A 27,948-nucleotide genomic window follows, 5' to 3' on the forward strand; every position below is an offset into this window, starting at 1 on the left:
AGAGGAAGTGGGAGCTCGGGAGAAGCGGAAATTGCAGCAGGACCAGCCCGGGAAGCACCGGCGGGGAGGAGGAGGCGGCGGGCGGCAGCGTAAGCGCGACGGGTCGGGGTCCGGGGGGTGGGGGGCAAGCTCCCTCCGGCCCCGTCCCGTTTTGGTCGCTGGTTGGAACGGGGGAGCCCCGGCGGGGCCGGCCGGCTTTGTTGGGGCCGGGGCGGCGGGAGGGCTGTGGTAGCCCGGGGGGGTGTCCCCGGGGTCGGGCCGGGCAGGGGGGGGGGAGTGGGGGGGCTCTACCCGCAGGCCCGTCCGCCGTGTGGGGTGAAGGGCTTCAAGCCCCGGCCCCTCTCTTCCCGCCGAGCTCTGTGAGGGGGCCGGAGGGCGCTGCCCTCCCCGGTGGGCTGGTGAAAGGCCGAGCTTTTACGTTGACTCACTCTTTCTTAATTTTTTTTTTTATTTTTTTATTTTAAACTCTCTGAAGCTGCCCGTAGCTCAAAGGCCCTAGAGCTGGTAACTTGAAAGAAGAAAAAGCTTCTGCTGTAGGACTCCGGGGGGGCTGGGAGAAGGCAGTGGCGGTGAGGGGAGATCGGGGTGAGCCGCGCCATGGCCTCCGAAGGTCGGGCTTGAGATCACCCTCGCCCCCTCGGAGAAGACAGGAGTCTCCCTCAACGCCCTTTTCCCCCGGTTGCCCTCAGGGTGCTGCCAAGGGGGGACGGCAAGCTGCCGGGGCGACCACGGGTCCCCAGCAGGTAGCCAGGGCCGGGATGAGCGCCTGGGACTGCCGTCGAGCCTTGGCGTTGGCCTAGAGCTGCTGCCTCGGTTCCCTTTGCCCACAGTGCTGCGACTGGGTCTGAAGCCTTGGCATCCCTCTTTGTTCCTTCCAGGAGTTTGTCCGTAGGGCCTGGGGAAGAGGGGACTTCCCCAGGGTGCCGCTAAAGGTGCTGGGTAGGATGCTGTGACTGCTGATTAGTCATAACAGCCGTGAAGAGCAAAGCTGGCCGGCTAAATTCAAAGCATATATTTAGCCTCAGTTTGCATTTGAACCGTAGCGTTTTCTTTTTTCCTTAAGAAATTTGACCATGTGAGTGAGTGACTCACAAATAGATCATATTTCTCCACGTTCTGCTTTGGAAGAGATGCTAGAATAACAAGCTGCTGCGGAAACCAGGCTTATTCCTGTTTGCTCCCCACCAGCGATCGGAGGTCTTGACTGAGGTCCCTTGTTACTAGGCTGCTTTGGTCCCTTTTGTAATTCGCTTTATAGAATGCAGCGTTGAGACGTGGAAGGATGTTGGCATTTATGTGCGTAATTTAGGAAGAAACGTGGTGGATTCTGGGTTTTGTAACGGTGTGCATGTGAAATCCCTTTTTCCTTCATTATCATTTGTGAGAGTTTGAGGAGGAAGCAAAGAAATCTGGACTTAAGGATCTAGAGTTTGTTCTTTTAAATGTCCTAGCACAGCTGAATCCACAAAGCAAAACAAAACAGTCAAGTGAATGTACGAACCAAGTACTTGGAGAAAAAAAGCTGTGTTTTGCATGAAATATATAGAGTAACCATGTGCATGTATGCCTGCACTTCAGCTCTTGTCACCTGAATTCCATTTCTAAAAGACTCGCACAGCACGCAGCGTGGTGGAGCACGGAGGGAGGGATACAAGCTGTCCCTCTTAGGAATGACTGTGGGTTTTTGTTTGGTTACAAAGTTAGAACTTGGACCCCACGTTGAGTTTCATTGTTGAGCTGGTTTGGTTCTGCTTTCCAGTAGTTTTTATTATAAATATGTAGTCTGATAAGTTCTCTGGATATTAAGTAATTTAATAAATGGTAGTTCCTTAATTGCCATAGGAATTTGGAGATGGGGGACCTAAGAAGCAGAAGGGGAAGCGTTCTACTACTTTGTCAGGATGTCATCTGCTCTGCTCTTACACCCTCCTTCTAGGCCACTCTGTCATTTGCTACCTTGGTGTTTGACAATCAATTTTTCAGTTGCTCTCATTCTTGTTACTAGTCCGGAAATTTCTGAAACGTTCTGTAAAACTGGCTCATCAGCTTATTCCGTCAGGCTGTAGAGCAAGCAGTGTTTTTTTTTCTTCTGTGCATTTTACCTATGGGTTATTAGTTACTCATTTAAAAGGGAGCTTTCGTTCCGCCTACTGGATTATGCTTGTGTGAATGAAATAGTCCATGATAATAATCATCCTTATAATCTATCCTTAATTAGAAATATAAAGGTAAGCGGACAGAATGATGGTGTGTTAATGATGTGTTTGTTAGTGATGAACAAAATAAGTCCTTCCTGTGACTCGTGTACCTGAAAAAGCTGGGAGAGCAGAAAACTTTTTTTGTTGTTTTTGTTTTGCTTTTTAGAATTTATTTGTTTTGATTTGCCTAGAATAAAGGGTATAAAATACAGCCACTATCACCAGGCAGGTCAGGTATTCTGCTCACTAGTCACGTTCCAAAGTGTTAATTAAAAGTGTCCGACTTGATACTCCACAGGGAATAAGGTTTCCAGAAAGTGAGATGCCCAAAATCATTAGCCACTTAAAAGTGTTGAATGTTGTTTCTAGATGTTATTGCTTCCCTTTTTATGAGTTTTGCTTCCTGCTGTCAGTACTCCAGCACTCATCCTCCGTTTCTCCTGAAAGTCAGACAAGATACTTGAGTTTGCTTACATATTTAAGAAGCGATTATCTGAGAAACGCAGTAGCTCTTGTACTCTGTTGTTGCAGGCAGGTGGACTAATGTCTAGATTGCATGCAAATTCTTCCAGTTGTTTGGATTTCTTTCATAATGCTGAAACTCATTGCACAACAGAGGAAACACGTAGGTTATGCTGCCAAATAAACAATATTATGCTCATCATTAGTAACAGCTGGGAAAAAAACAACCATTCCTATGCCTTAAATATATGCATTGAATCTAGAATTAGCAACAGTCTTCGGAAGTGGATTTTGGTTTGGAGACCTGTTTGAAGAGAAGTCTTTTAGTGCAGCGAATGAAGAAAAGACAGATATTAATTTGGGCAAGGAAAGACTTCCTTGTTCTCTTTGAAATCGTGTCAGCGATTGCTCCTAACCTTTTTGCAGTGCCAATAAGAAAACTAAAAGGGGTTTTCAAACCAGCTCGAGAAGACAGCCTGAGAGCCAATGGTCAAATCTGCTTTCACTGCAAATATAGCTTCTGTTTATGTGGTTAAATAACATACTGTATTGGGAATTTTGAATTCTGTCTCCCTCAGCTTATACATAATATAAAATGAGTTGACATGTAACTGGAGTGTGACAGTGCTTCTTCTGATGGTGTTGCAGATGTGGAAGGCTACTGCAGGCCACACCATTTCTGTCAGTCAGGATGACGGAGCCGATGACTGGGAGACAGATCCTGATTTTGTGGTATGGCTTTTGAATTTTACCGATTCGGCAGAAGTGTCTTACGTAACATGTTAAAGAGTAATTCTTCAGGACAGGGGCTATATCTCAGCAAAATAAACTGATAGGAGCGTATTCCTGGAAGGAGAGAGAATTAAGTGTTCTGTGCCTGTGAGTGACAAACAAAACTACCTTGTCTTGGCTGGGTACTGCAGGGAAGTTGTATGGAAGAGATTTGCATCAAGAAGCAGAAGCCTCTTGGGGCTGAACGTGTGCTCTGTGCATTTCAGCAGGGGACAAAGCACAGGGCTCACAGCAGAAGAGAAGCGAGGGTGGTATTAACTGCTTTTCTAACTTCTGACCTCGCCAACTGCTGAAGGGTTTTGCTGTGAACTGTAAAGTGCAAATAACTAGTGAAATCTTTGGGTTTTTAACTCTTTTTGTGTGTGTCCTTCACAGAACGATGTGAGTGAGAAAGAGCAGCGCTGGGGAGCTAAAACTGTGAAAGGATCCGGCCATCAAGAGCACATCAAGTAAAGCAGCTCTCTTTTAAATTTATTAATAGTCACAATCCCAGGTGACTTAATCAACTCATGCTCTCGGTTACTTGTATCTTCATAATTAAAACAAGAGTGTCTGTAGAAGATTGATTATTTGCCAGATTGCTGGTCTTTCAAATATGTCAGCATCTTCAGATCTAAAATTAAGATCAGAACTATGGTGTAGGGACTCTTAAATCTTTCTTTGTAACTGGAACTGTTACTTTTCCTGCCTCTTTGTGTCTGGAAAGTTTCTTTGTTCTGTTTTGATGCAAGAGCCAATACTGCCAGGGGAGAAGTTTGTGTTGGGTGATCTGAGCAGCTCCAGTTTGGTACTTTAAAGATACCTTTGGTCCCTTAATTCTTAGGCTTTGTTTAGAAAACTGCTACCAAGCTCATAAAAATTCAGGCAAAGGAACAAATCGAGCTCCCTGGCAGAAAAGCAAATGAACACGTCACGAAGGGCTATGTGAGACAGAAACGATCCGTCTTCTGAGTCTTGTACTTGTTATGAGAAGTGCCTAAGACTTGACTTTAAAGTAGTTTTAGGAAGTCTGTGATTGTGATGTTTGTTTCGGTCTTGCTTGTGTATTTCTGGGGCATCAACCCTCGTGGTATAAAGCTAAGAATAAATGTCATCCGTGTTGCAAACAGAGAGAGACTGAACTATGTGGCTTACTTCAGGGATCAATTTTATTCTGCCCTATTTGGAGTGCAGTGGGGACGCCTACTGGCTGAATTACGCCTGAGGAAGCTTTAAACTCAGGTGGGAAGTGTTCTAAGGTACAGATTACCATTTTAGTTTATCCTTCTTCTATGTGGCCTGGACTACTGTAAATTCAATCTCTGCATATTGCAAGGGAACGCTTGGGGAAGAGGAGGTGCATGTCTTCTTGCATCCTTATCTTGCATTACGGTTGTGTCCAGAATGCTCAGTTAGAATTAGAGTCCTGTTACCATAGGGACTGTATGATAAGAGATGATCCCTATTCTGAAAACTTGCCATCTAAATAGAAAGCATTGGAAAGAACTTAAATTAGGGCATGAGAAGAAAATATGTTTCAGGCACGTGTAAATTCTAGGTATTTGATTGTTCAGATAGCAAAATACCCTTCCATGTTAGTCTTAAAACCAACACTTTTTTTTTTTTAATTTTAGACAGTGTTTCGCAGTGGAATAAATTCTGTTTCTCAGAATAGGATGAAGTGCTTTGTGCACTGAAAAAACAGGAAGGGCTTGAAAAATACAAGTTGTCCAACTTTTAATTAAGATGGTATTTTTATCATGTTTTTATTTTGCATCTTTTTGAAGTTATTGTCTGAAAATTTCGTAGTAAAACTTGCTGCTTAATTATCTGTCTTTGAAGTATTCATCAGCTGAGAGAAAACGTATTCCAAGAACACCAGAACCTTAAAGAGAAGGAGCTTGAAACGGGACCAAAAGCTTCCCATGGCTATGGAGGGAAATTTGGTGTTGAACAAGATCGCATGGATAAAGTAAGTATGAATGCTTCCCTGGGATGATATTATAAGCCGTGCCCTGCCTTGCCTTGCCTTGCCTCTGGCCAGCACAACTGTATGTGCAAGTTAAGCTTCTCAAAGGTGCAAAGTTGGAACAACTTTGCTAGGTTCGGACACCAAGAAGCTCAGATCATGGCATAAGCTATGTACAGCAGTGGCTTATTTTGAGGGCAGAAGCATCACTCTTACAGTGCTTTAACAAGGACACTTGTGACCACTACTACCCAAATCTGTCAGACCATTGTGCTCTGTTCCCTAATTAAATCAAGATGCTCCTACAGAAAAAACTGAACTAAAGCACTTGAAGAATCAGGAGCAAGTGTTTCAGGTGGCAAAATTGGAATCTGTAAATGATGAGAAGTTCTGGGATGTGCAGTGGCCCCACATGTTTTTGTTTGATGCTTGCTCTGTCTTTAGAGCAAGTCTGCATGCTTATGTCCTGAGTGGATTCCCCTGGAGTCAAGATTCAAGTTTCTAAACGTATATTTCTAAATTAACGAAGTACTTCATACATGAATAAATCCAGTATTTTTTTTTTATTTCAATGCTGTACCAGCTCTTCTATGCCTATAGAGGTTGCCAAAGAATGAAAAAAAGGGTGTGCTGCTGCTTTTAAATTAGAGGGCAGCTCTCTTAAACAGTGGTGAACTATGAACAGTGACAAGTAATCCAGGTATTTAAAAAATCATTGTACTTCAGTCAGATGGTAGTGTTTTACATAAGGACTTGATGGCTGTTTTAAGTTACACTATTAACGAAATAAATGATAATTCTTAAGGTAATTCCATTAGCCATGTGATAATTAGGCATACGAACTTCTGGCTAGTTTCTTTCATTTACTCTGTTCAAATAAGAGCCAAACTGTTTCCTGAATAAGAATGATTTTATTTTCTTACTTTCTTTACTTTCTGGGTTTCTAGTAATTTGGCAGCCTTAAATTTTTGCTGGATTTCCATCTTCCAGAGTAAATTGCTGTATAATTCTCAATGGGCCTTGAAATAGGCTAACCTAACCTTTGAATCTGGGAAAGGAATTGCTGAGCAGATTCAACCATTAGGCCTGGTCTGCAGCTGCGTAGCTCTCTCTTGTCAGCAGTTTATCCCTCACCTGTGTCCATGGGAAAAAAGAGAGGAAAAAAAAAAAGTGAGTACTGTTTCCTGTAGGCCAGAATTAATCATCAGGAAAAACATGATGGTCATGCCCATCTGAGTGATACTGGTAGCCCAAGATGTTCATAATTTATTTTTTTAATAAAGCTTTCTTCCTTATAATTATAGTTCTAAAACCTTATCATTGAGATCTCTCCTCCACAGGTATTTGTGGCTCTGCGCAGGTGTGCTAGTATTAAGGCTTGACTCACCTGAAGTAAATGAGTGTCACTGCAGCGTTGTCATGGTACAGGTTTTTGCTGCATTTAGGACAAAACCTTGATGCTGACTTAAAATGAACAGTTACATCATTTTATATGCCAGACCTACATAACTAATTTAAAATGTGACAGAGTATTGTGCTGAGGAACTATGAGGGCAATTTACTCTGAAATACAGATTTCCAAGAAAAATCTTTTTCTAAGTCTTTTCTAAAAAGGGGTATGTTGTAATGCTTGATATTTGATGAAATGCAGAAAGTTCTGGTACCACATAAAGAAAACAGCATGCTTAAACCTTACCTACCTCAATTGGTATAGCAGAAGAGAGATCATGTAAAAGCACATAAACCCTAGAATTTTCAAAGCTTCATGTCTTCCATAAATGTAATAGGTAACAGGAAGAAGAAAGGGAAGTGGGAGCCTTTTCCATCACATTTAACAGTTTATTCTGCTACAGAACACCTGCAAAATGAACAAGAGTATGACTGTTTCAGTCAGGAAAAGAAAGGAGCTTTTATATTGCTTATAAGTTAAGGTAGTGTCCTATTATTGACATCCTCGTTCTGTTACCTGACAGTTACTTCAGCCATTATGTGCAGTAATGTTTTGCTTTCCTGAGTGCTGGGAATGTTCCCCCAAGCACCTGTGTTAAAAAAAAAAAAAAAAAAAGGCAGATGCTGTAAAAGCCAAGTTACTTATGGTTTCTAGATGCCTTGTGTCCTCAACTTAATCCACCTTGGTCCAGCTGTCTGATACTGGTACAAGAGAAGCAGTTTGTCATTCCTCAAAGGTGGGAGCTTGGGGCAGCTGCTTGGAGGGCGCGCTGCTGCAGCCGCAGATGCCGAGTGCCCCGTGCACAGGGACCAGTGCTGGAGCTGGCCGTGCCGAGTCAGGAGGGGTGCTTATCACAGGGTGCAGCCTCTCGGTCTGGACACGGCTGTGTGCAGCAGGTTATAGGGTCTTTCTGCCTCTGGGAGGAGTTGTATGCGTTTGAGCAACAGACTCAAATGTTAGATTAAAGTGGCAAATTGCAAGTTGTTCTGGCCAGTGCTCAGTTTTGGCACTGGACAAGAAAAAACCATTTGTGTTATGTTATGTAGCACCCCTCAGGGTGCTAGGCTCTAGCATCAATTCCAGGATCTAGAATGGTGTTCTAGCACTAGATTACTGTAACACTAGCAAATGCTATCTGGATGTACTTTCAGGTGTGTAATTACATATTCTTGTGTCTTACCTGAAGCCAGTGACAGTGCGATGTAACTGCGCCTTGGTTTGCTGTGTTCAGCTTGATTTCCAGGGACAGGGTCAAATTGGAGACTGCAGGGCTGGGATGCCTTTGGCATGGGGAGCTCTGTCTTGATATGGATGCACTGCTTCATGTTGTGATGCCGTTTTGCCAGCGAGGAGAAAGTATAGAGAGAAGATGCCTGATTTTGATTTATGCAGAAGATCAGGGTGCGTCCCTAAAAGAATGTCAATGGAAAACCTAGCTGTAGTTGTATTTGGTTGCAGTCTAATATTAGCTAAAACAGATCTGTAGCTATGTACCTAAATACAAGGCTGTGTATTTTATCTGGAACTAATCCTTATTTTAAATTCTGCATGAACACCATCAAGACTGTCTATATCCTTCTTGTTTTCATTCCTGTGTTTTTCAAGTAAAAATCCAGAGTGTAATACAGTCATTGCTGTCAGACTCTTTCTTGGCACTTCCCTTGCCTAGGCTGTATTGGTAGCATGGCGACAGTCTTGTCAAGACTTCTCAAGGGAGCAGCAATTTCCAGGGAAGTTAGTTTCAACAGGAGGAGTGGTGGTGATGTGTGTTTGTAACAAAGCTTATCCTCAAGTTACTTGGTGTAGTGTTTTCTCTTACATGCAGAACTGTATAGAACTGCTGGCTGTTTCTGAATTTTCCAATTTCTTTTAGTCAGCTGTTGGACATGAATATCAATCCAAACTTTCTAAGCATTGCTCCCAAGTGGATTCAGTGAAAGGGTTTGGTGGCAAGTTTGGAGTACAAACCGATAGAGTTGACCAGGTAAGCAATTTCATCTCGTACTGCAGCTACTCACAGTAGTTGAGTTTTGTATGTACAACTGAGAAATTCCAATACCTTAAAATGCTGGTGTGGTCTGCTCTTCCTGCTGTATTTGAAGTTTAGCAGTAAACTAACACTGACTGTTACGGAGATAAATTTCTATTTAAAGCAAAATAGAAAAAAGCCCTTATGGGCAATTGAGATGAGTTGAAAAGAAAACTGAAAAGGGGTGTTAAAATCTGCCTTTTAGCCAGGCTGTGCTCTTTGATGAGGATAAAATCAGCGTGAATGCTACAGAAGGAGGGGTTTGGGGATGGTTTGTCCTGTACCACAACATGAGCTACTGGGCAGGATAATTCGTGTCCTGTTCCAAGAGTGTGTAACAACCCCTGCATGGAAATGCTAAATTTCTGTTGTACTGAATTGCTGAACCTGGCAAGACTAGAGTATGTTGCTGGTACAATTTGCTTTGGCAAGGGATGACAAAACCCTTACTATGAATACATGTACTAAATTCCCATGTAAATGAATATGGCCTGTAAGTTAAGTAGGTATTTATGCTCCTGATTGAGAAGGTCAGCGCAGTATGGAAAGACACAGGAACTTCCCTTGCTGTTTGTCCGCTGAAGTGCACACAGTTTTTCTACTAATATCTAGCTCTTTGTCACCCATGCATTTTTATTTCTCTTCCAGTCAGCTGTTGGGTTTGAATATCAGGGGAAAACTGAGAAGCATGCCTCCCAAAAAGGTAAAGTGGTGAGGTGGTTGCCTCTATAGACACACATTTTTATAAATAATAGAACAGATCTCTATTCTTTTACTGTTTGTAAAAGACCTTGTTTAGTGAGGCCTCCACATGACATTCTCATTGAATCAAGTGTTGAGGGGTTTGGGTGGAAGAGAAGATGAAAAAATGAATTTCAAAGCAATTTCATGAGTGTCACTGTGAGTCTTACTTTTCTTTTAAAGGTGAGGTTCAGGGACATTTTAGAAAGAGTGGGAGTTGTTTTTTGCTGTTTTGCACCCTGTTGGAAATCAGGAGTAGATTTAAGAGGAACCATCATAAACTATGGGACTGTTGCCTGTCTTATTTTCTGTGTTTAAAATTAAACTTAATTTTGTTTGCTAAAGAGTAGTATTTCAGTTCTGAAATAACTTCCCTCCCCCCCTCAATTGCTAGGATAGGATGTTTCCATTAAAAGCTTCTTCATTTCATTTTTATTGTGCTTTACTCTCAATGCAGACTACTCAAGTGGTTTTGGTGGAAAATATGGAGTACAGGCTGACAGAGTGGACAAGAGTGCGGTGGGGTTTGATTACCAGGGTAAAACTGAGAAACATGAGTCACAGAAGGGTGAGTAGACACGCGTGTTGGTGAGTTTGTACTCTGATGTAGTAGGCATTCAAGATAGGCAGTACTGTAAAATACTAATTTTTTACATCTGTTGCACTTCTAACCTGCTGAAAGTTAACACTGAATAAAATTTATGTTGCTGAAAACTTTGACTTCTGAAAAAGAAACCTAAAACATAGGTTCTGACTGGTTTTAAGTGATGATCCAACTGCCATTACTTTGGAAGCAGGGCACGTAGGTTTTTCTGGAGGTTTTTTGCAACTTCTTTTGAAAAGCTGTAGATTAAAGTACTGAGACTGTAAGCAGTTTAACCACAACAGAGAAGTATTTCTGGAAGAATCAGCTGTTTGTAGATTAAAACATTTATCAGAGTTAGTAGTGTTTAGAGTTAATATTGTGTTGCTAGTCAGGTTTCCAGGCATATCTGATCAAAAATCGACCATTTTATTGAAAAATTTTGACATTTTTGCCATCTGTTTTCTGTTTATCTCAAAGAAATGTTTGCACTCTAGAAATGCTGAAGAGAAAAAGGGGGTGTTTGTTTAAAAGCATCCAGGCTGTTGCTGACATGGTTTTTGAAGTTCACTTTGCTCTAAGTGTCTCAAGAATTTTATCAAGGAGTCAAGTAGCAGAATTGCTGATATTGCCCAGCAGTTGAACTACATACGATGCTATTTTATTTTCCATCCTGAGAGAATGTATTCTGAAGAATTTATGACTTCAGTGTCTGGTATCAAGATTAATCAGGGATGTCAGTGCTGCTTTTAATATGCAATGTAACGTTAGCAGGTCAAAATTTTTCAAGGTAATATTTTGTTATTGAACACTTACAAACAAAATTCTTCACTCTTATCTCTAGATTATTCCAAGGGCTTTGGTGGTAAATATGGTGTTGACAAGGACAAAGTGGACAAAAGTGCTGTTGGCTTTGAATATCAAGGCAAAACGGAAAAACATGAATCACAGAAAGGTTTTTATTATCTTATTTAAAAATACTAGTTCAAATCAATCAGCCTTTTAAACCTGGGAAGAAAAAAAATTGTTTGGTTTTGGGTTTTTTTTGTGGTAAATGTGTGTTTGCCCTTTGTGTATGCAGATTTTTGTTTCCCTTAAAGAAACAGAAGGCATTGTAAACTATCCCCGAGTTTCACAATCTGATTTCCAAGGGGCCTTCTGTCCTTATGGATGTTATTGAAATAAATGTGTAATTGCACAGATCTATGGTATTCAGAGGCAGTATCAAGTCCTTCATTATTTATATATCTATGTTGCGCATATATTTGTGTGTGTTATATGGCTTTAGGTTGAAAGTGCATCAGATTCTTCAAATCTTTGAATATTATTGAGTCTGTATGCTGTAACCTTCACTGGATTTGTGATGCTTCCTTGCATCATGATCCTAGAGTTACTGAATCAGTATCCTTCCCCTCTGTTGAAGTAGTGTAACAAGGGAAAAAAAGAGTGAAAGATAGTATCGTTAATGACAGGGCAGCTTATCCCATAACATGTTACTGTTTTTTTGTTAAGTACTGCTTACAGTCATAAACTGCAATAATGTTTTCTGAAACTTCATGATACAGATTATGTAAAGGGGTTTGGAGGCAAATTTGGTGTGCAGACAGACAGACAAGACAAATGTGCACTTGGCTGGGATCACCAGGAGAAAGTGCAGCTGCACGAATCCCAGAAAGGTATATCAGTTCACAATTCTTTGCCATTCTTTCTGACTTCCCTCCTTTTGACTTTTCTCTTCCCTGTGTGAACCCTCCTCCCCAGTATCTTAGGCCACAGCCTTATAGTAGCTGACATGAGTCTCCTTTTTCTGTGTTTGAATGGTTGCTGTGTATTGGTTGTACTGGTGTCTGCAAAGCAGGTTTAACACATCTGATACCGAGTACCTGAAAGTTCAGACTTAGTGGTAAGTTCTTACTGAAGAAGCTTTATGAGTCTGCAGGTAGCCTGGATTATTTTTTTCCTTTTTCAGTTGAGTTGTGCAGACCACAAAATAGCAATTTCTTTGTACTTTCCACAAATAATCTCCTTTTTCTGGTTTCTGTTAAGTATAACCCTATTTTCATGCAGGGGAAATCTAATTTCTAATGCTGTCCTTTCTCATTGCCTGTGAGGTACCTATTCCTATGAAATACTGGTACCCAGAAGAAAAGTTGCAAAATAACGATTGCTCCCCAGCCCTCTGCCTGTCACCACTCTTAACTTAAAGAAATTAAGTTAATTATTTTTTTCTTTTTTTAATTAAAGAAATTAAAAGCGGTCCTCAGAATATTGTTCGGTTGGATGCTCCGGCAGATTTGTTGTGAGAGGATTACTGGAAGTCTTTTTTTTTTTTTTTTTTTTTTCTGCCCTCATTTTATACGATATATTCAAATGGCTGTTCTAAGGCAGCTGTAGGGAATGATCATAGTTCTTAGCTGAGAGCTTCTTTTCCTCAAGTTGTGCGGCAGCAGGACTATTCCTTCTTCCTTTAAACAGTACTGTGCAGGAATATCTGGAGGATAGTCTCTGTGGACCCTGTCTTAACACCTCTTTAAAAGTCAGATCTCTAGTGTACAAATGTTAACCACACTGATGAAGGAGCTCAGTTTATTCTCTTGTATCCCTTTGTATGTTGTTTTGGTGAACATATTATGCGTGTGTTTGTGTTCATAAAGTTGATCAAATGCAAGTGCATTATGCAGTATGTATGAAAGATGTTGAGAAGTGCTTTTTTCTGTGACTTCAGAATGGTGTTCTTATGTCTGATAAATCATGTTGACCTCTTTTTAATCTCGAGTGGCAACATCTTTTGAATTTAGTCTTATCGAAAGTGTATTGAGATATTTTTGTTCACCATCCAAAATTATTGGTAATTGAGAAATACTGCAAAAATTATTTTGAGTGTCTCTGACTAAACTTCTTTATTTTCCTCCATTTTAATTTATTACATATGGCTTTTTCAGACTATAAGAGTGGTTTCGGAGGGAAATTTGGTGTACAGACAGAAAGGCAGGACCCATCTGCTGTGGGGTTTGATTACAAGGAGAAACTAGCCAAGCATGAATCTCAACAAGGCACCGTTTTCACTTGTTACTTTCTTAACAGTGCAGCCACTTCTCACACAGTCTTAAATAGTTTCTGAGTAGATTGATGCTAGTAATGTGCAGACACTTTCTTGCGCTTCTATTCCTACATGATCTAGCAATGTTCTTCCATTTTATTCTTAAAATGTTACATAAAGGGAGCCTGTATTCAGGAAACAGATATCCAATGTTTAGTTAGCAGCTCTACAATATTATGCGTTTAGTTAATAGCTATACATACGGTGTAATAATAACATTATTAGTAGTATGATGTTAATGACGTCGTGCTTACCAGTTTTAGACTCTAAATGTGAAGTTTTGCCTGGATAAATTGGTGGAAAAATATTCAGATAAGGACCATGCATGTAACCATTAACAAGCAATGGGTTATGGCAAGATCATTTTAAAATGATTGTAGTCTTTAAAACAAGAAGTAGGGAATGTTTGTGGTTCTTGGGTGAGCAAATACTGTTATAATACTCTCTTTATTCATTGTGAAATAGTTGGGGTACAAACCATGAATTCCTGGTTTTCCGTTATCTTAAAGTGAGAAGTCTGGATCAGGAAAATGTAAGTGTAGTATATTTATTCTGGCTGAAAATACATACAAAGCTGAAGAAAATTAGGTTGTTCATTCTGATAGTCAATATTTTCCTATGCTACAGTGACACAAATTCAAACTTTTAGTGTCAGATATGCCTTAGCAGAGCCCAAGTACAAACACTAAAATAGCTGGTTAGGGAACCCAAGTGTTTTTGGGGCTGAGAGGAGAAGGAGTAATTGTATTCCAGGGACTGATAGGAAAGCCTGTCCGTCTACAGAGTCTAAGGGCACGTTCCTACAGCTCACTGCCACCAGAAAGAGGTGTTTTTCCAGCCACACACTCTTGCTGCTTCTGTCGCGCTGGCTCTGGTGCTTGTCAGACATTTCTCTGAGTACAACTCACTAGAAAGAGCAGAAAGCTGCTCTTGTCAGGGTTGGTCTGTTGTTTTTCTTGTTAATGCCGCTAGTGAGTTAAACTGATTTTGGAGTAGAACAAGTGCTAGAGTCAGCGTCAGGTGAGAGAAAGAGTGTGCAGCTCAGGGGTGGTACGGAACAGCATGTTCACCCCATTTCTGTGGTGGTGAGTTGTTGCAGGGCTGTGCTGTCTTGTGGAATTGCCCCTTTCCATGTGTAGAGCAGGGGTTATTACCAATTACTTTAATGTTCATCAGTTGGGTATCATGACCAAATCCACTGGAATGAGAAATTTGTTATATTTTCCTGCCATTCATAGAATTTACCAAGTTAAAGAGAAAAAAACACCTCTGTGGTCACCGAAGACTGGATATCGCTCCTTTGAGCAAAGCAAAATGGCTTAGGTTATATGATTACTGCAGAGGGCTAAGAATTGGTGCTGTGAAAGGCTGTGTTACAGAAGTGATGCATTAGAAGGGCTCATCCCTTATTCCTTGCTTGATACCTTACCAATCCTCAGCTTAATGTTTACTCAAAGAATGCATGTGGCCCACAATCTGTCATCTGCTGGTGTACCTGAAGGCTCTTGCAGTTATGTATCCTTTCTGCATCAAAAAAACAAGTTGCATTTTCTTTGGCGGCTGTCACTGTATCTCTGCATGCAGCTGAAATGGCTATTTGCATTTGAAATGGCTCTTTGCATTTGGCAGAAAGATGGGAGGGACAAGAAACTCCCTATTCTAACCTTTTTATCCTGTTTTTAGATTATTCGAAAGGATTTGGTGGGAAGTATGGTGTACAGAAAGATCGGATGGATAAGGTAAGTTGCTTAAAAGAGCCATGACTTAAATAGTCTGTAGGGATACAAAATAGCCTGGGTAGATCTGTAGTGTTCAGCTCTTTTATATCTGGACACTTCTCCAGTCTAACAGTAGAGTTCTGTGCCTTTCTAAATCTTTAAAAAGCAAGTTTATACACACAGAGCTGATGCCAGTTTATACACACATGTACGTGTGTACGTATGTGTAGTGTATATACAGGTTTACGTAGGGAAAACTGAAGCATGGAAATGAATAGCAAAATTTATACGAAAGAATGAGAAAATCCATTAATTCCACAATTTCAGTCCTGTCTTCTAACAACTAGCTAATGCCTTGTATCTTGAGGATGTCTTTTAGTGGACTGCTTAAAATGGGTGTCTGATATGTACCAACTTTGCCCACTTTGATTATCAGGGACCTTCCCTTTAGGAGAATTTGTTGTAGTATTCTGTAACAGTGAAAGACAGGGCAGCTGATACCTCCTTTCTACCTGTCCATTTTTAAATTTAAAAAAATAAAAGATGAAAAAGTCCTCACTGAGATTTATCTACTGAATAAATTTACTCTCGGCTTTATGTAGGATGTTTAAGAGTGAGAAAGTAGCGAGTTTGAAAGTCTGTAGGATTTTTTTTTTTTTTTTTTAACTTGTGGCTTCAGGATGACTCAAGACCATTCATTTCAAAAAACCCTTGTATTTTGAATACTGTTCTCAAAATACTCTCTCTTTTTTAACAGTATCTGCTTCCTTAAGGGGACTGATGCTTTTACCTTGGTAGAAATCCCACATAATGTGGATTAGAACAGCAACAGCTACACAATAAATGTTTTGGACATTGCCTCATTTTTTAGTTCTGATGAGTCATCTGTTCATACAATGATTTTTTTTTTTTAATTAATAGGATTTTAATGTGTTTAAACCTGTCCCTGAAGATTAATTCTTACGTAGTTTGACTTAAAGAATTATTCTATTTGTCAGGTTTTGATTCTTCCTGATTTCATTTTGGTGTTCTGAAAAAAAAAAAAGCCAGAGGGGCAATATCACAATAAAATGGCAGAGATTAAAGTTGTCTGAATGCCTTCATGAATTTGTGGTTTTTAAATGTACTTTTTTTTCTCCTTATTGATAGAATGCAGCAACCTTTGAAGATATTGAGAAACCAGCATCAACTTATCAGAAGACCAAGCCAATAGAAGCTGGTAGGGCATTGGCCCCAAATAATTTCTTTGGATAATGTTCAAAAGCCCAGGATATTACTGTTAATGTAGTAGTGATGAGTAAGAATCATCTACAGGGAACTGGTGTATTTGCAGGTCTCTAGCAACCCCAACTACTCTCTCCCTCCCTTTAGAGGTAGTTTTGGTTTGTGGTTGGTTTTTGGTTTTGGTTTTTTTTTCCTTGAGGGTCATCAGAGTTGAGGAAGGGGGAATAAAAAGCATCAGAGTAAAGAATAGAGTGAGTAGGGGAGTGGCATGGTGGAGACTGTACCATGACAGAGAGGGGGGAGAAGTGTTGTAGAGGTTTTTAAATAAATGTGGTGCACAAGAGGTTTGGGCTTGGAAGGGGAGGAGGAGGGATAGAAGGACTTTCCTGAATGGGCTGTGAGCTCAGAGAGCAGAAATTTGTACCAAAACCTCATTCCAGGCTACCTTTATACAGAACCTTAAACAACAACATTTGACTTAAATTTTTTTAAATGTTACAGTTGCTAATAAAACAAGCAGCATCCGAGCTAACTTTGAAAACCTAGCCAAGGAAAAAGAGCAGGAAGACCGAAGGAAGGCAGAAGCTGAGAGAGCACAAAGAATGGCCAGGGAGAAACAAGAACAGGAGGAGGCTCGAAGGAAACTGGAGGTCAGTAAGATTCAAATCCCATTTGAGCAGCGTGTCTAGTGTGTTTCAATGCCATGCTGGGAGAAAAGAGAACCTTTTAAGAAAAGACACTTTCCTTCTTTCCAGCTAGGCTTTAAAGTCCTCTGTGTGTATATATGTGTTTGCCTGTGTTTGCACCTGTGCTTTACCTGTTTGCGATTCCAGCCATCTATCAACATGCACCACATGTACATCAGACATCACATAGAGTGGTAAGGTAACAATAGTGTATAGGGGTTTTTTTATTTAGCCTATCCCAAAATATGTATGTTAGTCTTGAGCACTAATCTCTGCAGTTTGACCTTTTCCTACTGTACTTCTGCCTTCTGGTAATACCAGATTCCCTTGGGCACGGAGGAACTCATCAGGGGAGAGACGTGCGGTCTCCAAAAGGTCTTAAATGACAGCTTGTCCAAGAAGTTTAATAGCATGGTGATAGTCGGTGATGCTGTTTTTTTGGAATCTGTATTGTGGAAGGTGGAGGTGGTATCACCCTTTGGTATAGCACACACCCATGAGATGAGGGGAAATTATCTTCCAAATGTTAACTGAATCTTAGTTTGGGAATTAAGAAAATTAATTTAGCATTGGCATGGTTAAAAGCTTCATGATTTCTGTGTTATTCATAAGCAACACAATTCCAGGGAATGTTTAGTCAGAAATGACATCTTATGTGCTTTATAGAATTTGCATATTTGGTGAAACTCTGCTGCTGAGATGGAAGGCCTAGTGCGTTAATAGTAACTTGTCCTTCATGTCTTGTTCATTTACTTCATTACACAATGCCTGAGACGCCTTATCATCAGTAATCCTGAGGGCCTGCTGTCTGCAGCTGTGTAACCTTTCAAGCAAGCTGCTGTAGCAGTGTTTGTCCAGAGTTTCTGTGGCAGTTTCCCTTGTGGTCCCATGCTGTTATTCTGATTTCATGGTCTCACACTTGTGAACTCTGATATTATGGCAGGGAGTGGCAAGCAGTTGATGCTGGCATAAGAATAGTCCCTCTTTTCCCCTTCTCCTTCACCTCTTGTTTTACAGATAATAGTTTATACTGGAGAAGACTAAACATAGGACACAAAGATAGCAGTCTCTTAAATTCTGAATAAATGCTGCTTGGCCATATATGTGCACTGAGACTTAAGAGCCAACCAATATGTAACACTGATGCTGAAGTAGCATGCTCCAACTAGTGCTAATAGTGTCCCAAGCAGGAATAACCAGTAGGGAGATTGGGCGGGTCCTGATGAAAAGTATATAGTACTCAAGGAGATGCACAGGAAAAACGGTCATCCTCATCATCTTCATCATTTTCACTTGCTACACTGAAGAGACTCTCCCAGAGGAGATCCCTTGTCTGGGACCCTCGTCACTGTTCTTCCTGGCTGGCTATGGGGGAGTTTTCCTATTTCCTTCCTACTTCTCTCTCTCTTTCTCCTCTTTTGTTTTTATTTTCCGCCAGATGTATCTTTCATTGTTAGAGCCAATGTATGCCACCAGCTGCAGACCCCAACAAGAAATATTCTTGCATATGAACTTGTCTCAGCATCCTCTGTGAGACATCTGGAATCCAGGAAAGACTGTCAGATGGTTTCTCAGATCTGTTCAGTCCATTGCCTAGGAACAAATGGAGCAGACCCAATGGCTGGTTTCTCAGATGTGGTAGATACTTACCCTGAGCGGGATGCTGCTACAGGATGTCAGGTTGTGGTGTTCATCCCATTTCATCAGTATGGTCTAATTCATCACAAATTTAGACTTGGTGTAAATCATTTGTTTTACAAGTATGAAAAACTAATGCATGGTAGGCTTACAGTAACCTAGCTTTGATCTTCCTAAACTAAGAAAAATACACTGCAGTGAAACTGCACATTACATCACATTAACTAAGCTGGCCTAAACCAGCATGGCTGCTAATGGCAGCAGTCCCAAGCCACCTTATTCCTTATGCCAGCAGAGCATCTGTATAGTCACACAACAGTGGAAAATTAACCCTAACAAGTAAAACATCTAGTTAATCCAAATCAGTTCCCCTGCCGAGTTCATTGGTTGGCTTCTCAAGACTGCTGTTCACAGGTGTGTGGGCCAGCACTGCTTCTGAAATAGCCCTGTAGTTTTGCTGTGCTGAAACTGCATGGCTCATGTATCTTGTGTATAGTTTGATTTCTGAAAAATGCTAACTTCGTTTTGAGTTCTGTTTGAAATTTGGGAAATTCTAGCTTTATAGGATAAATCAAGTCTTTCCATCTAAAGTGATTGCTGCTTTTTTTTTTTTTTCTTTCAGCTTATCTCCTCTTTTGCCTTATGGCTTCAGGATATACAGTGTGAGCATATGTTCACTGCATACATGCATCACACGATGAATGGGAGTTCATCTTTGTCTATCAGTGATTTCTTCTAATGCTGCCTTTCATCATGGTGGACTTTGTGGACTTTTAATACCTTCCCCCAGCCACTATTTGGGTTTCTTTAGTGTCCTGGAGAAAAATGTTACACCTTTAACAGAGCATTTGCCAGTCTCTTAAAGCTGAGAGAGGAAGAGATAAACAGCTGAAGTTGAGAATTCAGTCTTTTCTATTTGATAAGGTCAGCAAGCCTGCTCCAGGGTGCCACTCTGTTAGTCAGCTTGGACCGCTCTGTGTTATTCTCGGCATTGGCACCAGCCTCCAGCACTGAGCCACACAGAGAAAAGTTGAATGTTTGCCTTGAGGAGAAGTCACTTGGTTCCCCTCTCCTCAGAGAGGTAAAGCTGAAATGCATCTAGTCTGTACAGTTGCTCTGGGAGCACTTCAGATGAGAAAAGTTGAATGCCTCAGCACTTGCTGACTCAGAGCCACAGCAAAATGCTGTCAGCATGTGTCACCACCTTCTTCTGGTGTAGCTGTTCAGCTGGCAGCCCCATGCTTCCTCTAGCTATTTGCAGGCTGGCCTCTGTTCCTGAACAGCTGTCCACTGTTCCCAGCATGTTTCAGTGTGTTTAAGATTATGCATCACCTGTATCTAGGTCTAGCACCTGGTTGTTTCCTTAACAAAGTGAGTTTTCGCTCCTCATCTTCCCCTGTCATTGTCCTTGCCACCTACTCTGCAACTCTAGTCAAAGAGCTGTAGTCCCTCAGCTCTGGGTCTCTTCCACGGGGTGATGAAGAATGGGAAAAAATACTCTTTTTGGACACAAGCCAGGGAAAACCTTCAGGTGTACATTGCTCTTGAAAGTGCAGCTTCACTCCTCCTTCAAGAGATCTCCCTTTACTTGGCACTTGTTTTCCTCTGTCAACACATTGCATCTGGATCACGTTAGGACTTGTGACTTATAGCAAGCAGCATTGTTATCTTTGGAGGATTTAATTTAATAGATACTTTTACAGTTCTCCAAATAAGGAAGAACCATGGTATAGGTTGATGGGTATCACAGGTGTTGCGTTGTTAATAAGGCCATTCTGCACCCATGAGATCACTTTGGACAGCCCTTGCTTCCAGTTACTGCTGAGAATTGCTAAGAAGTATCAGTCCTAAAGGAAAATGAACATTCTCAGCATTCATCTTGCTCTTTCATTTCTTTCTCTGAGGTGCATATTTTCACCTGGCAGTAACTCCATTCCATCATCACTACTTCTTTGCTCTCAGACAAGGTGTCTGGTGGTTTTAGGACTTCTCAACCTGTCTGAAGTTTCTTAGGTTATCTTCAAGTTGCTGATGGTGTTTGCTAGGCAAGAGTCCTCAACCGAGGACTGTCACTTCCTTACTTTGATTCGGTTGTTTCTAGGGGATCCTACAAAAGACCAGTCCCTGCAAACAGTGCAGTCCATCCTTGAACACCTGGGTCTTAAAGTGAATGTTCTGAAGTAAAAAACTTGACTCATTATCACAGAGCAATTACCATTTCTGAGATGGTAAGAGTTCTCTTGTTGCAGGGTTCCAGGATACTTTATCCTTAACTTAGTGCCTTCACCACTTGGGCAACTACTTTATGAAAGTGTCCCTCTCCGAGGGCATGTGAGAACTCTGATACCTCATATTGATCTTTTCTGTACTTTATGTATGTTTTTTTATTCTGCACCTTTGCTACAATCAAGTTGATGTTCCTCAGGATGCAAGGAGGTACTTCATGTGGTAGTAGCCGTGTCTCCAGGGGCATGCCCTTTATGTTCCCTTTGTCTTGCCAAGTAGGGATATCAGTATACTATTCTAAAATACCATGTAATTTCATTGCACCACAGTTGCATTTTCACAAGTAGCAGCAGCTATGTGCCAGTGCTCTGGATATCTGGTCCATTTGGAGGACAGAGCTTTCCTGCTTTGCTTATGAGTGATGACAGTGTAATATATTAGGAGAGATGCTCTGTTCCTTCAAGGCAGCAGTTGCCCTAAGTGATAGGTGTGTGGGGAATAGCACTCAAGTTCACACGTGTCAGTCCTTCAGCTCTGGTAGATGAGCTGTCTTGCAGTCCTTAGTGAGAAGGGGGAAATCTGCTCGGGTGGCCGTGTGAATTTTTTGAAAGATTACATGGCTGACACAGAAAGTATTGATGCTTCTTTTTGAAAGAAGGTTTGTGTCCAGGCTTGGTCTCAGGTATAACCCTGAGACTGGCCGAGTGGACTGGTGTATGCATTTCTCCAGGTGCCTCTGCTGCCAAGCGCTGTGGTTAGGGTAAGGCAGGACATCATCCTGTTGGCTCTCATTGTCCTGTGCATTTTGGTACTGGGCCGCCTTTGCCTTTCAGTGACTTCTTCAGTTCTCTCAGTCTGACCTGTATAACAGTTTGTCTGTCTCGCTTGTCTCAATCTTGAAATAATCCACTTCATGCTATGGATGCTGAATGGCTCTTCATTAGACTATTCCTATACCAACCTAGTTGGAATAATTTTTTTTTAACCAGTAAGGAGGAGATGACTGGTCATCTGTATCTTGCCGAAGTAGCCAGGCTTTCTGCATGCGTTTATAGTCTGGGCTGAGGCGGGGAAGAAGTTCAGCTTCTCCATTAGCTCTCTTGCCAGTCATTTTGAATGATCCTGTGCTCCTAAGTAAGATCTGTGGATGGAGGGTGGTGAATTTAGGCTTTTGTTACCCATTTCAGCTTTTCATTGAGGTTTCCTCCTGCAGAGGAAACAGCTCTTCAGAAGGATTTAAATGTAGTAACACAGGTTTTCATGAGTCATTGAACTGTTATGTCTTCCCCCCCCCCCCCCTTCTCTCTCAGAAATGACTGACTTTCTTTACCGTTATTTTTGTTGTAAGTGTGGGTTAAATTCAAGCCGTTATGCTTGATTTTTCTTGTGCTTCATCAAAGATTCTGTTGCCTGGACACTTCCGAAGTTTTTTTTGAAAGCTGGTATTTAAATTTCACCATAACCAGATGATTAATGTTCTTCCAGACTGAGCATCTCCATAGTTAATTGTGTGATTCTGCAGACACTGAGGGAGGGAGGACGAGGTTAAGGGGAAACTGAAATGGCACTGGCTGCACTGCCCCTCAGTCACGAGCTGAGCGTGAAAAGGGGAGGGAGGGATGTAAGCACACCATCCACAGATACTGTAAAGGGTGGGGACGGACTTTGACTTAAGTGAACTTTATTTCTTTAAGTGAACTTCCTTGCACAGACAGAAAGTTCTCTCACTTTAAGAAAGTATGTGGGCATGTGTACTCCCACAATGGGAATGTACATATGGACTGCATTCCTTCAAGAACCTGTTTACTGGTAATCGTTTTTCTGTTTTGCTTTTCACATGTCACATAGTCAAATGGCGTGCAGGGAGCTCTTCTCTAACTGCTGGTTTGAATCAACGGGTGCCTCGATTTAGCTAGCTTCTGCTACCTTAGAGAACAAGGCAGGATGCTCTTTCACAGGAAGCGTTTCAGTGTGGAAGAAACCCAGCCTGAGGGGGGACTGTGCAATTTCAATGTTTTATGGCAATTATGCTGTGGCTATCCTAAACTGTAGTCTGGATTGCAGAGACCCATTACCTAGGACAAATTTTTCAAACTGTTGTCATTTTTGACGTTGTTAATGGACTGATACTACTTAATTTGTCCCCAAACTTAGATTTGACTTCTAATAAACACACTGCTGGTGCTTTTTTATCTGTAGCACAGGAGTTAAAAGTTGGGGAGGACTGTTCACATCAGGACAGATTTTTTACAGAAAGTACAGCACTAAGCTTTGAATTGTCTTCAAAGCTGGCTCTGCTCTCAAGACACACTTTGCTTTCTTTGTTAGATGTATTTTTTTTGAGCTGTGACAAACAAAGGAAAGGAAGAATATTTTTGTAACAGAGCCCTTTTGCTTCATCTCTGGACTACAGTTTCTCCTGAAGATCCTTTGGGGAGTTACAGCTTGATGGACCTAAACAACTGGAGCGCACAGTCTCCTACAACATGTATTCTCTCTTCTTTTTTACAATAAAGAAGAAGGTTTGGCCCTAGATCCACAGTTTTCTTTTTCCCTATGATAAAGAGAGGCAAAATTAAATAGCTAGCTTACAGGCTTTTGGGGTTTTTTTAAGTCATGCAAGCAACGTAGCATTTCTTGCGCTACAGTATCCTGGCTTCCTAATTGATTGTGGATTCCTGATTCCTGATTGTGGATTTGCCCTCTGATTCACAGGTGGGATGGCACAGCATGAAGTGCTTGAGTGCCAGAACATTTGATTCAGATCCATGTTCTTTGTGTTGCAGAATACAGTAGCGATACTGCGTTTATTTCTACCACATATAACTCTTCTGAACATTTGAATCCCCTCATTGTCAGTATATAGGACTTAATTTTGTCTAAGCTATTCAGTCTTTTGCCTTGGCAGGTGTTTTGCAGACCTGCAAGATATTGCAGGATCATTTCTCATCAAAGATAATAGATCAGTTGTATAATTAGAACATGCAGGCTTCACGTTCTCTAAACTTACGCTAAAATGGGACATGAGGCCCAGCCAGCTAATGAACAGAATTAATATATTGAACACAGAAACCCTGCAGCTTCTATGGAAATGTGCCAAAGAACATTGGGTACTCTGTTTTTAAACACATGTATGCATACATACCGTGCGGTTTTTGTTTCTTCACTTTTTTCTCTTCTGCTTTGCTGTATTTCTGAGCCTTTACTGCACAGCCAGTCTAAACCTTCAGGCAGGTGTAACGATCCAGCCAGTCCAGTTCTCTTCTGCTCCCTGCTCGCATGAGTTTGTTGCAGAATGTGCTGTCTGTCTTTCTTCCTGGAGGGTTGTTTCTTGTTCAATGTCAAGACATCAGTGATTAAGCTGCAATGAAGTTTTTCTTTCTCTTCAATTTAGGAACAAGCTAAAGCCAAAAAACAAACTCCACCACCATCTCCTACCACACAGCCAGCTGAGCAGAAGGCACCCTCAAGCCCAGTCTATGAGGTTTGTTAGAATCCTCTTTCAGTACCTGGGTTTTGATCCTAAGCGTTAGGAACCTTTTTACAAAACCCTGATGAACCTCACCTGTATTTCTGCAGGATGCAGTTTCCTATGAAGCAGATTCTGCCTTCAAGAATTCCAGTGCAGCGTATTCAGCTGTGCGCGAGCCAGAGTCCGGCTACAAAGCTGCAGAGTCAGACTACCAAGAAGCAGTGAGTCAGCGAGAGGCAGAATATGAAACAGAGACGGTCTATGAAGTAGCAGGGGCAGGAGACCATTACCAAGCAGGTAGAGTGTTTGTTTCTGATATGAAACCCTTTAAGATAAAGATTATTTCCTTGGGCAACAACTTTATGAATAGTTGTGCTGATAGCGCACTGTCCTAGTTCTCTAAAGTCATAGTCTGATGAGACTGTTTAGATTCTCCACCAACAAACTTTAATTAGGAAATTAAGGTATGGCTAGAGCAAGGTTGAAATTACTTAAATTATGTGAGATGATGTTGGAATAATTACAGTGCTCTCTAGAGTATCAGTTCAAAAAGAAACGTAGGGGTAACCATTTCCACACTGTGTAATGCAGCTCAACTTGAAAAGAAAGCACAAAGATGGAGATTTTGTGTGTTGAGCTGGTGCTGGCCTACAAAGCAAAAAATTCTGTAAACAATTCTTGGGACTTTGAAATGGACCTCATGTGTTCTGTGCCTACAAGGGAGTGGAATAAGGATGTCTGAAACTAATGAAAGTGCAAGAATAAGGTTCTTTTGAATTCCTGTTTTTCTCACCTCTTCTGGTTACTGAATGAGGTGTGAAGAATGAACCTGCTTGTTCTGGTATGAAAACCTGGGAATTTTAAACAGGCCCCTTTATCCCCTGTCCCCCAACACACACACTTAGCTTGTATTGAATAGTCTCTTAAAGAGTGATCTTGGGCTCAGTTGTTCTGTCACATTTTACAGAAGTGTGATAAGGCTGATTGTTTTTATTTTGTACTGTGTTAAATGCCTACTTGTGAACACTTCCTCTCAGGCTTTAATTGTTTTTTTTTTTAGGGAAAAAAATCCATTTCAGAAGGAATGTCAGCACTGCTAAAAACTTGCATAGTTTGTTCCCTGCTTCCTATGTGAGTTAGCGCTAGAATTAAAGGGGGACTACCACAGAAAAGAACTCAGGGTGATAGGTAGTGTGCTTCATGCTTTTAATTTTTCTCCCCTCTCTCTCTCTCTCTCTCACAAAGAAAATGCTTATGATGAATACGAAAATGAACTTGGAATTACAGCCATAGCCCTTTATGATTATCAAGCTGGTAAGCAAAGCTGTTGTTTTTATCCTTGTCTTTGTTCTGCACAGATAAGTCTGTATTTTTCCTTTGCCTTTCATCCTGTAGTCTCTTACAGTAACATACAAAATGAAGATATGAAGGATTAGGAATTCAGTGATTTTGCAATAGCATTGAGACACTTTTGAAAACTACTAGCCACTGTTTCTGGAAATGGTGGGAGTTTTCAAAATCTTTTTTAAGCAAGTATTAACACTCTTGTTAAACCCTTGGCATACATAGTTGTTTAAAATTGTGGCTGGTTAATTCTGAGGAGAGATCAAGAAAGTAAAGTGGTTCTCGGTGTGTTGGTAGCAATTGTTGCTCTAAGTTAGAAATGCACCCAAAATGCAGTAGGTAAGAACCGACTACCTCGTCACTCTAGAGGACGAGAAAGTGTCCGTCTTTTCCGACTGTCATTGCCCGGTGCCCTGTTTCAAATGCCCTGATGGGAGAGAGGAAGGTGATGGGCGTCTGTGTTATTTTTAGCGCTGGTGGGTTGGTAGGTGAGATTGCAATGTGAACTGCTCTTGTGCGAATACTGAGCCTCTTCAACTCTCTCTCCAGCGGGTGATGACGAGATTTCCTTTGACCCAGATGACATCATCACAAACATAGAAATGATTGATGACGGCTGGTGGAGGGGTGTCTGCAAAGGCCGATACGGGTTGTTCCCTGCGAATTATGTGGAGCTGAGACAATAAAGACTATTGTCTACTGGTTATGCCTTAATTCCCCAGTCAATAAATCTGACTTAATACACTACAAATCATGATGCTTTTCTGAGGATGGAGGGGGTATATACATATTGCTTTTATATTTAATACTTTGCTGATGCTTTTTAAAATGTTTATGCCACAGAAATCGCTAATATATTGTAACTATGTTCTTCACTAAGGCTCTTAAGATTATTTTCATGCATTTGGAAACATTTCTTCTCTGCCAAATTAGCAATTGTCATAAAAAGCCTTTTCGAGGACAGTTAGCTGTCTGTTGTAATATTGCATGTTTTACTCATAAGTGAGCAGATTTACTTAGTGTTTAAGTCTAGATAGTCTTCCACTAAATGTTTTCAGCTAAGAAAATCATGGCTATGCAGGTTATTTGCATTTCCACTAAGCGGGAGTGGGGAGGACTGGGGAGGTGCATAATTTTTTCTTTTTTTTCCAGATAGTGCTTGAAAAAGCAAAGAGAATGCTTGAAAGTTGCAGCTAATGGCAGTTAATCAAATACTGTCCAATATTAATGGAATATTAATGTTACGGAGGAAACAGTCTGGTTACTTTTTCCTTCTCTCTTAAAGTGAAGTTCCTTGGCTCTTGCATTGTTTGTTGGGGTTTTTTCTAATTATTTTTTTCCTGATCATGCTCCTCCTATCCATGTTATTCCAGAGGAGGGCTGCAAACACTCTAGCACTGATTGTCCCAAATTTCTTTAGTTTTTATTTTTGTTTCACCCTCTTCTTTCCCAGGAAAACTTACTATATAAATGTTGAGTCACTCAGCAAAATTCCTACTTGTTCAAAGGGAAACTGGCATCCAAATCTGTGTGACTACCTGCAGGAATAGTCTTATTGCTTTAAAAGGGAGAAAAAAAAGGCAGGATGGAATTGCAGTTGTGGTCTGTGTGCAATACATCCCTTGTTCTTACAAGGAATGGCCTGCTGTGCAGTAATGATGTTTTATGTAACCATATTTGAGTCAAGGAATGTTAAAATACAAGTAATTAGAATTAAAACCCATATGAATTATCTCCATTTTTAAACCCTGCAAGAGACAACTATACTTTTTGTATGTTCAACAGAAACTGCCAGTAATGTTCTACTAAACAACAAAATTAAACCTGTTCTTTGCCAAAACCGAAACTGAAATTCTTGTCGTTATAGAAAGCTGACTTTGCTGCAGATTTAGGGTCCCTACCAAAGATAGCAAGTTGCATCTAATAGTGCACGTGTTCAATGTATGTACTGTCTGTTTCCACCTTCTGATCAAAATGGGAATGGCAGAACTGGTGTAGTAGCTAAAGAAAGAATGCAAAGAATTGTTATAAACCATAAATTTGGACCAACAGAATACAGAAGGCCTGTTTTAAATGGTAAAATGTATAATGTATCTAGGAAGAAGGCATCATGTTGAACCAATTCTTGGATGGTTGGGACAATCCTTAATGAATGTCATATGTGTGTCATGATTATATATATTTTTTTTTTTCCTTTCCATGGCCTCATTTCTGTGTTGTATTTGCATTACTAGGGTTGGGTTTTATATGCAGTTTATTTTATCCAATTTTGCATAGAACACCTCATAGGGATATGATTTTTGTAAATTAAATATTCAATAAACTTTTTGAACCATT

At 40.9% G+C, this 27,948-nt stretch overlaps 1 protein-coding gene across 6 annotated transcripts; it reads left to right on the forward strand.

The window, feature by feature from the left end:
- On the forward strand, positions 1 to 27,948 carry CTTN (cortactin). 6 transcript variants are annotated; one of them, XM_069804132.1, is made up of 17 exons: positions 3 to 89; positions 3,309 to 3,392; positions 3,828 to 3,901; positions 5,274 to 5,403; positions 8,724 to 8,834; positions 9,528 to 9,582; positions 10,078 to 10,188; positions 11,048 to 11,158; positions 11,769 to 11,879; positions 13,146 to 13,256; positions 14,987 to 15,042; positions 16,171 to 16,240; positions 16,747 to 16,895; positions 24,190 to 24,279; positions 24,375 to 24,564; positions 25,513 to 25,581; positions 26,161 to 27,948. In XM_069804132.1, the coding sequence occupies exons 2-17, from the start codon at positions 3,309 to 3,311 to the stop codon at positions 26,295 to 26,297; spliced, it is 1,659 nt and encodes a 552-aa protein (XP_069660233.1). In that variant the 5' UTR covers positions 3 to 89; the 3' UTR covers positions 26,298 to 27,948. The 6 variants fall into 6 exon arrangements, with proteins under 6 accessions (XP_069660237.1, XP_069660234.1, XP_069660236.1 ...); XM_069804133.1 differs by lacking the exon at positions 13,146 to 13,256 and having other exon boundaries at positions 2 to 89; positions 25,510 to 25,581; XM_069804135.1 differs by lacking the exon at positions 11,048 to 11,158 and having other exon boundaries at positions 2 to 89.

This window comes from Haliaeetus albicilla, chromosome 16 (assembly GCF_947461875.1).
Source record: "Haliaeetus albicilla chromosome 16, bHalAlb1.1, whole genome shotgun sequence".
Taxonomy (NCBI): Eukaryota; Metazoa; Chordata; class Aves; order Accipitriformes; family Accipitridae; genus Haliaeetus; species Haliaeetus albicilla.

What these genes read in the sequence shown, in the direction of transcription:
- CTTN (XM_069804132.1), top strand. Translation starts at nt 3,309, where the DNA reads ATGTGGAAGGCTACTGCAGGCCACACCATTTCTGTCAGTCAGGATGAC. An exon ending in GCTGCACGAATCCCAGAAAG is followed by an intron (nt 11,880 to 13,145) that starts GTATATCAGTTC and finishes TGGCTTTTTCAG; the next exon opens with ACTATAAGAGTGGTTTCGGA. An exon ending in CAAGCATGAATCTCAACAAG is followed by an intron (nt 13,257 to 14,986) that starts GCACCGTTTTCA and finishes TCCTGTTTTTAG; the next exon opens with ATTATTCGAAAGGATTTGGT.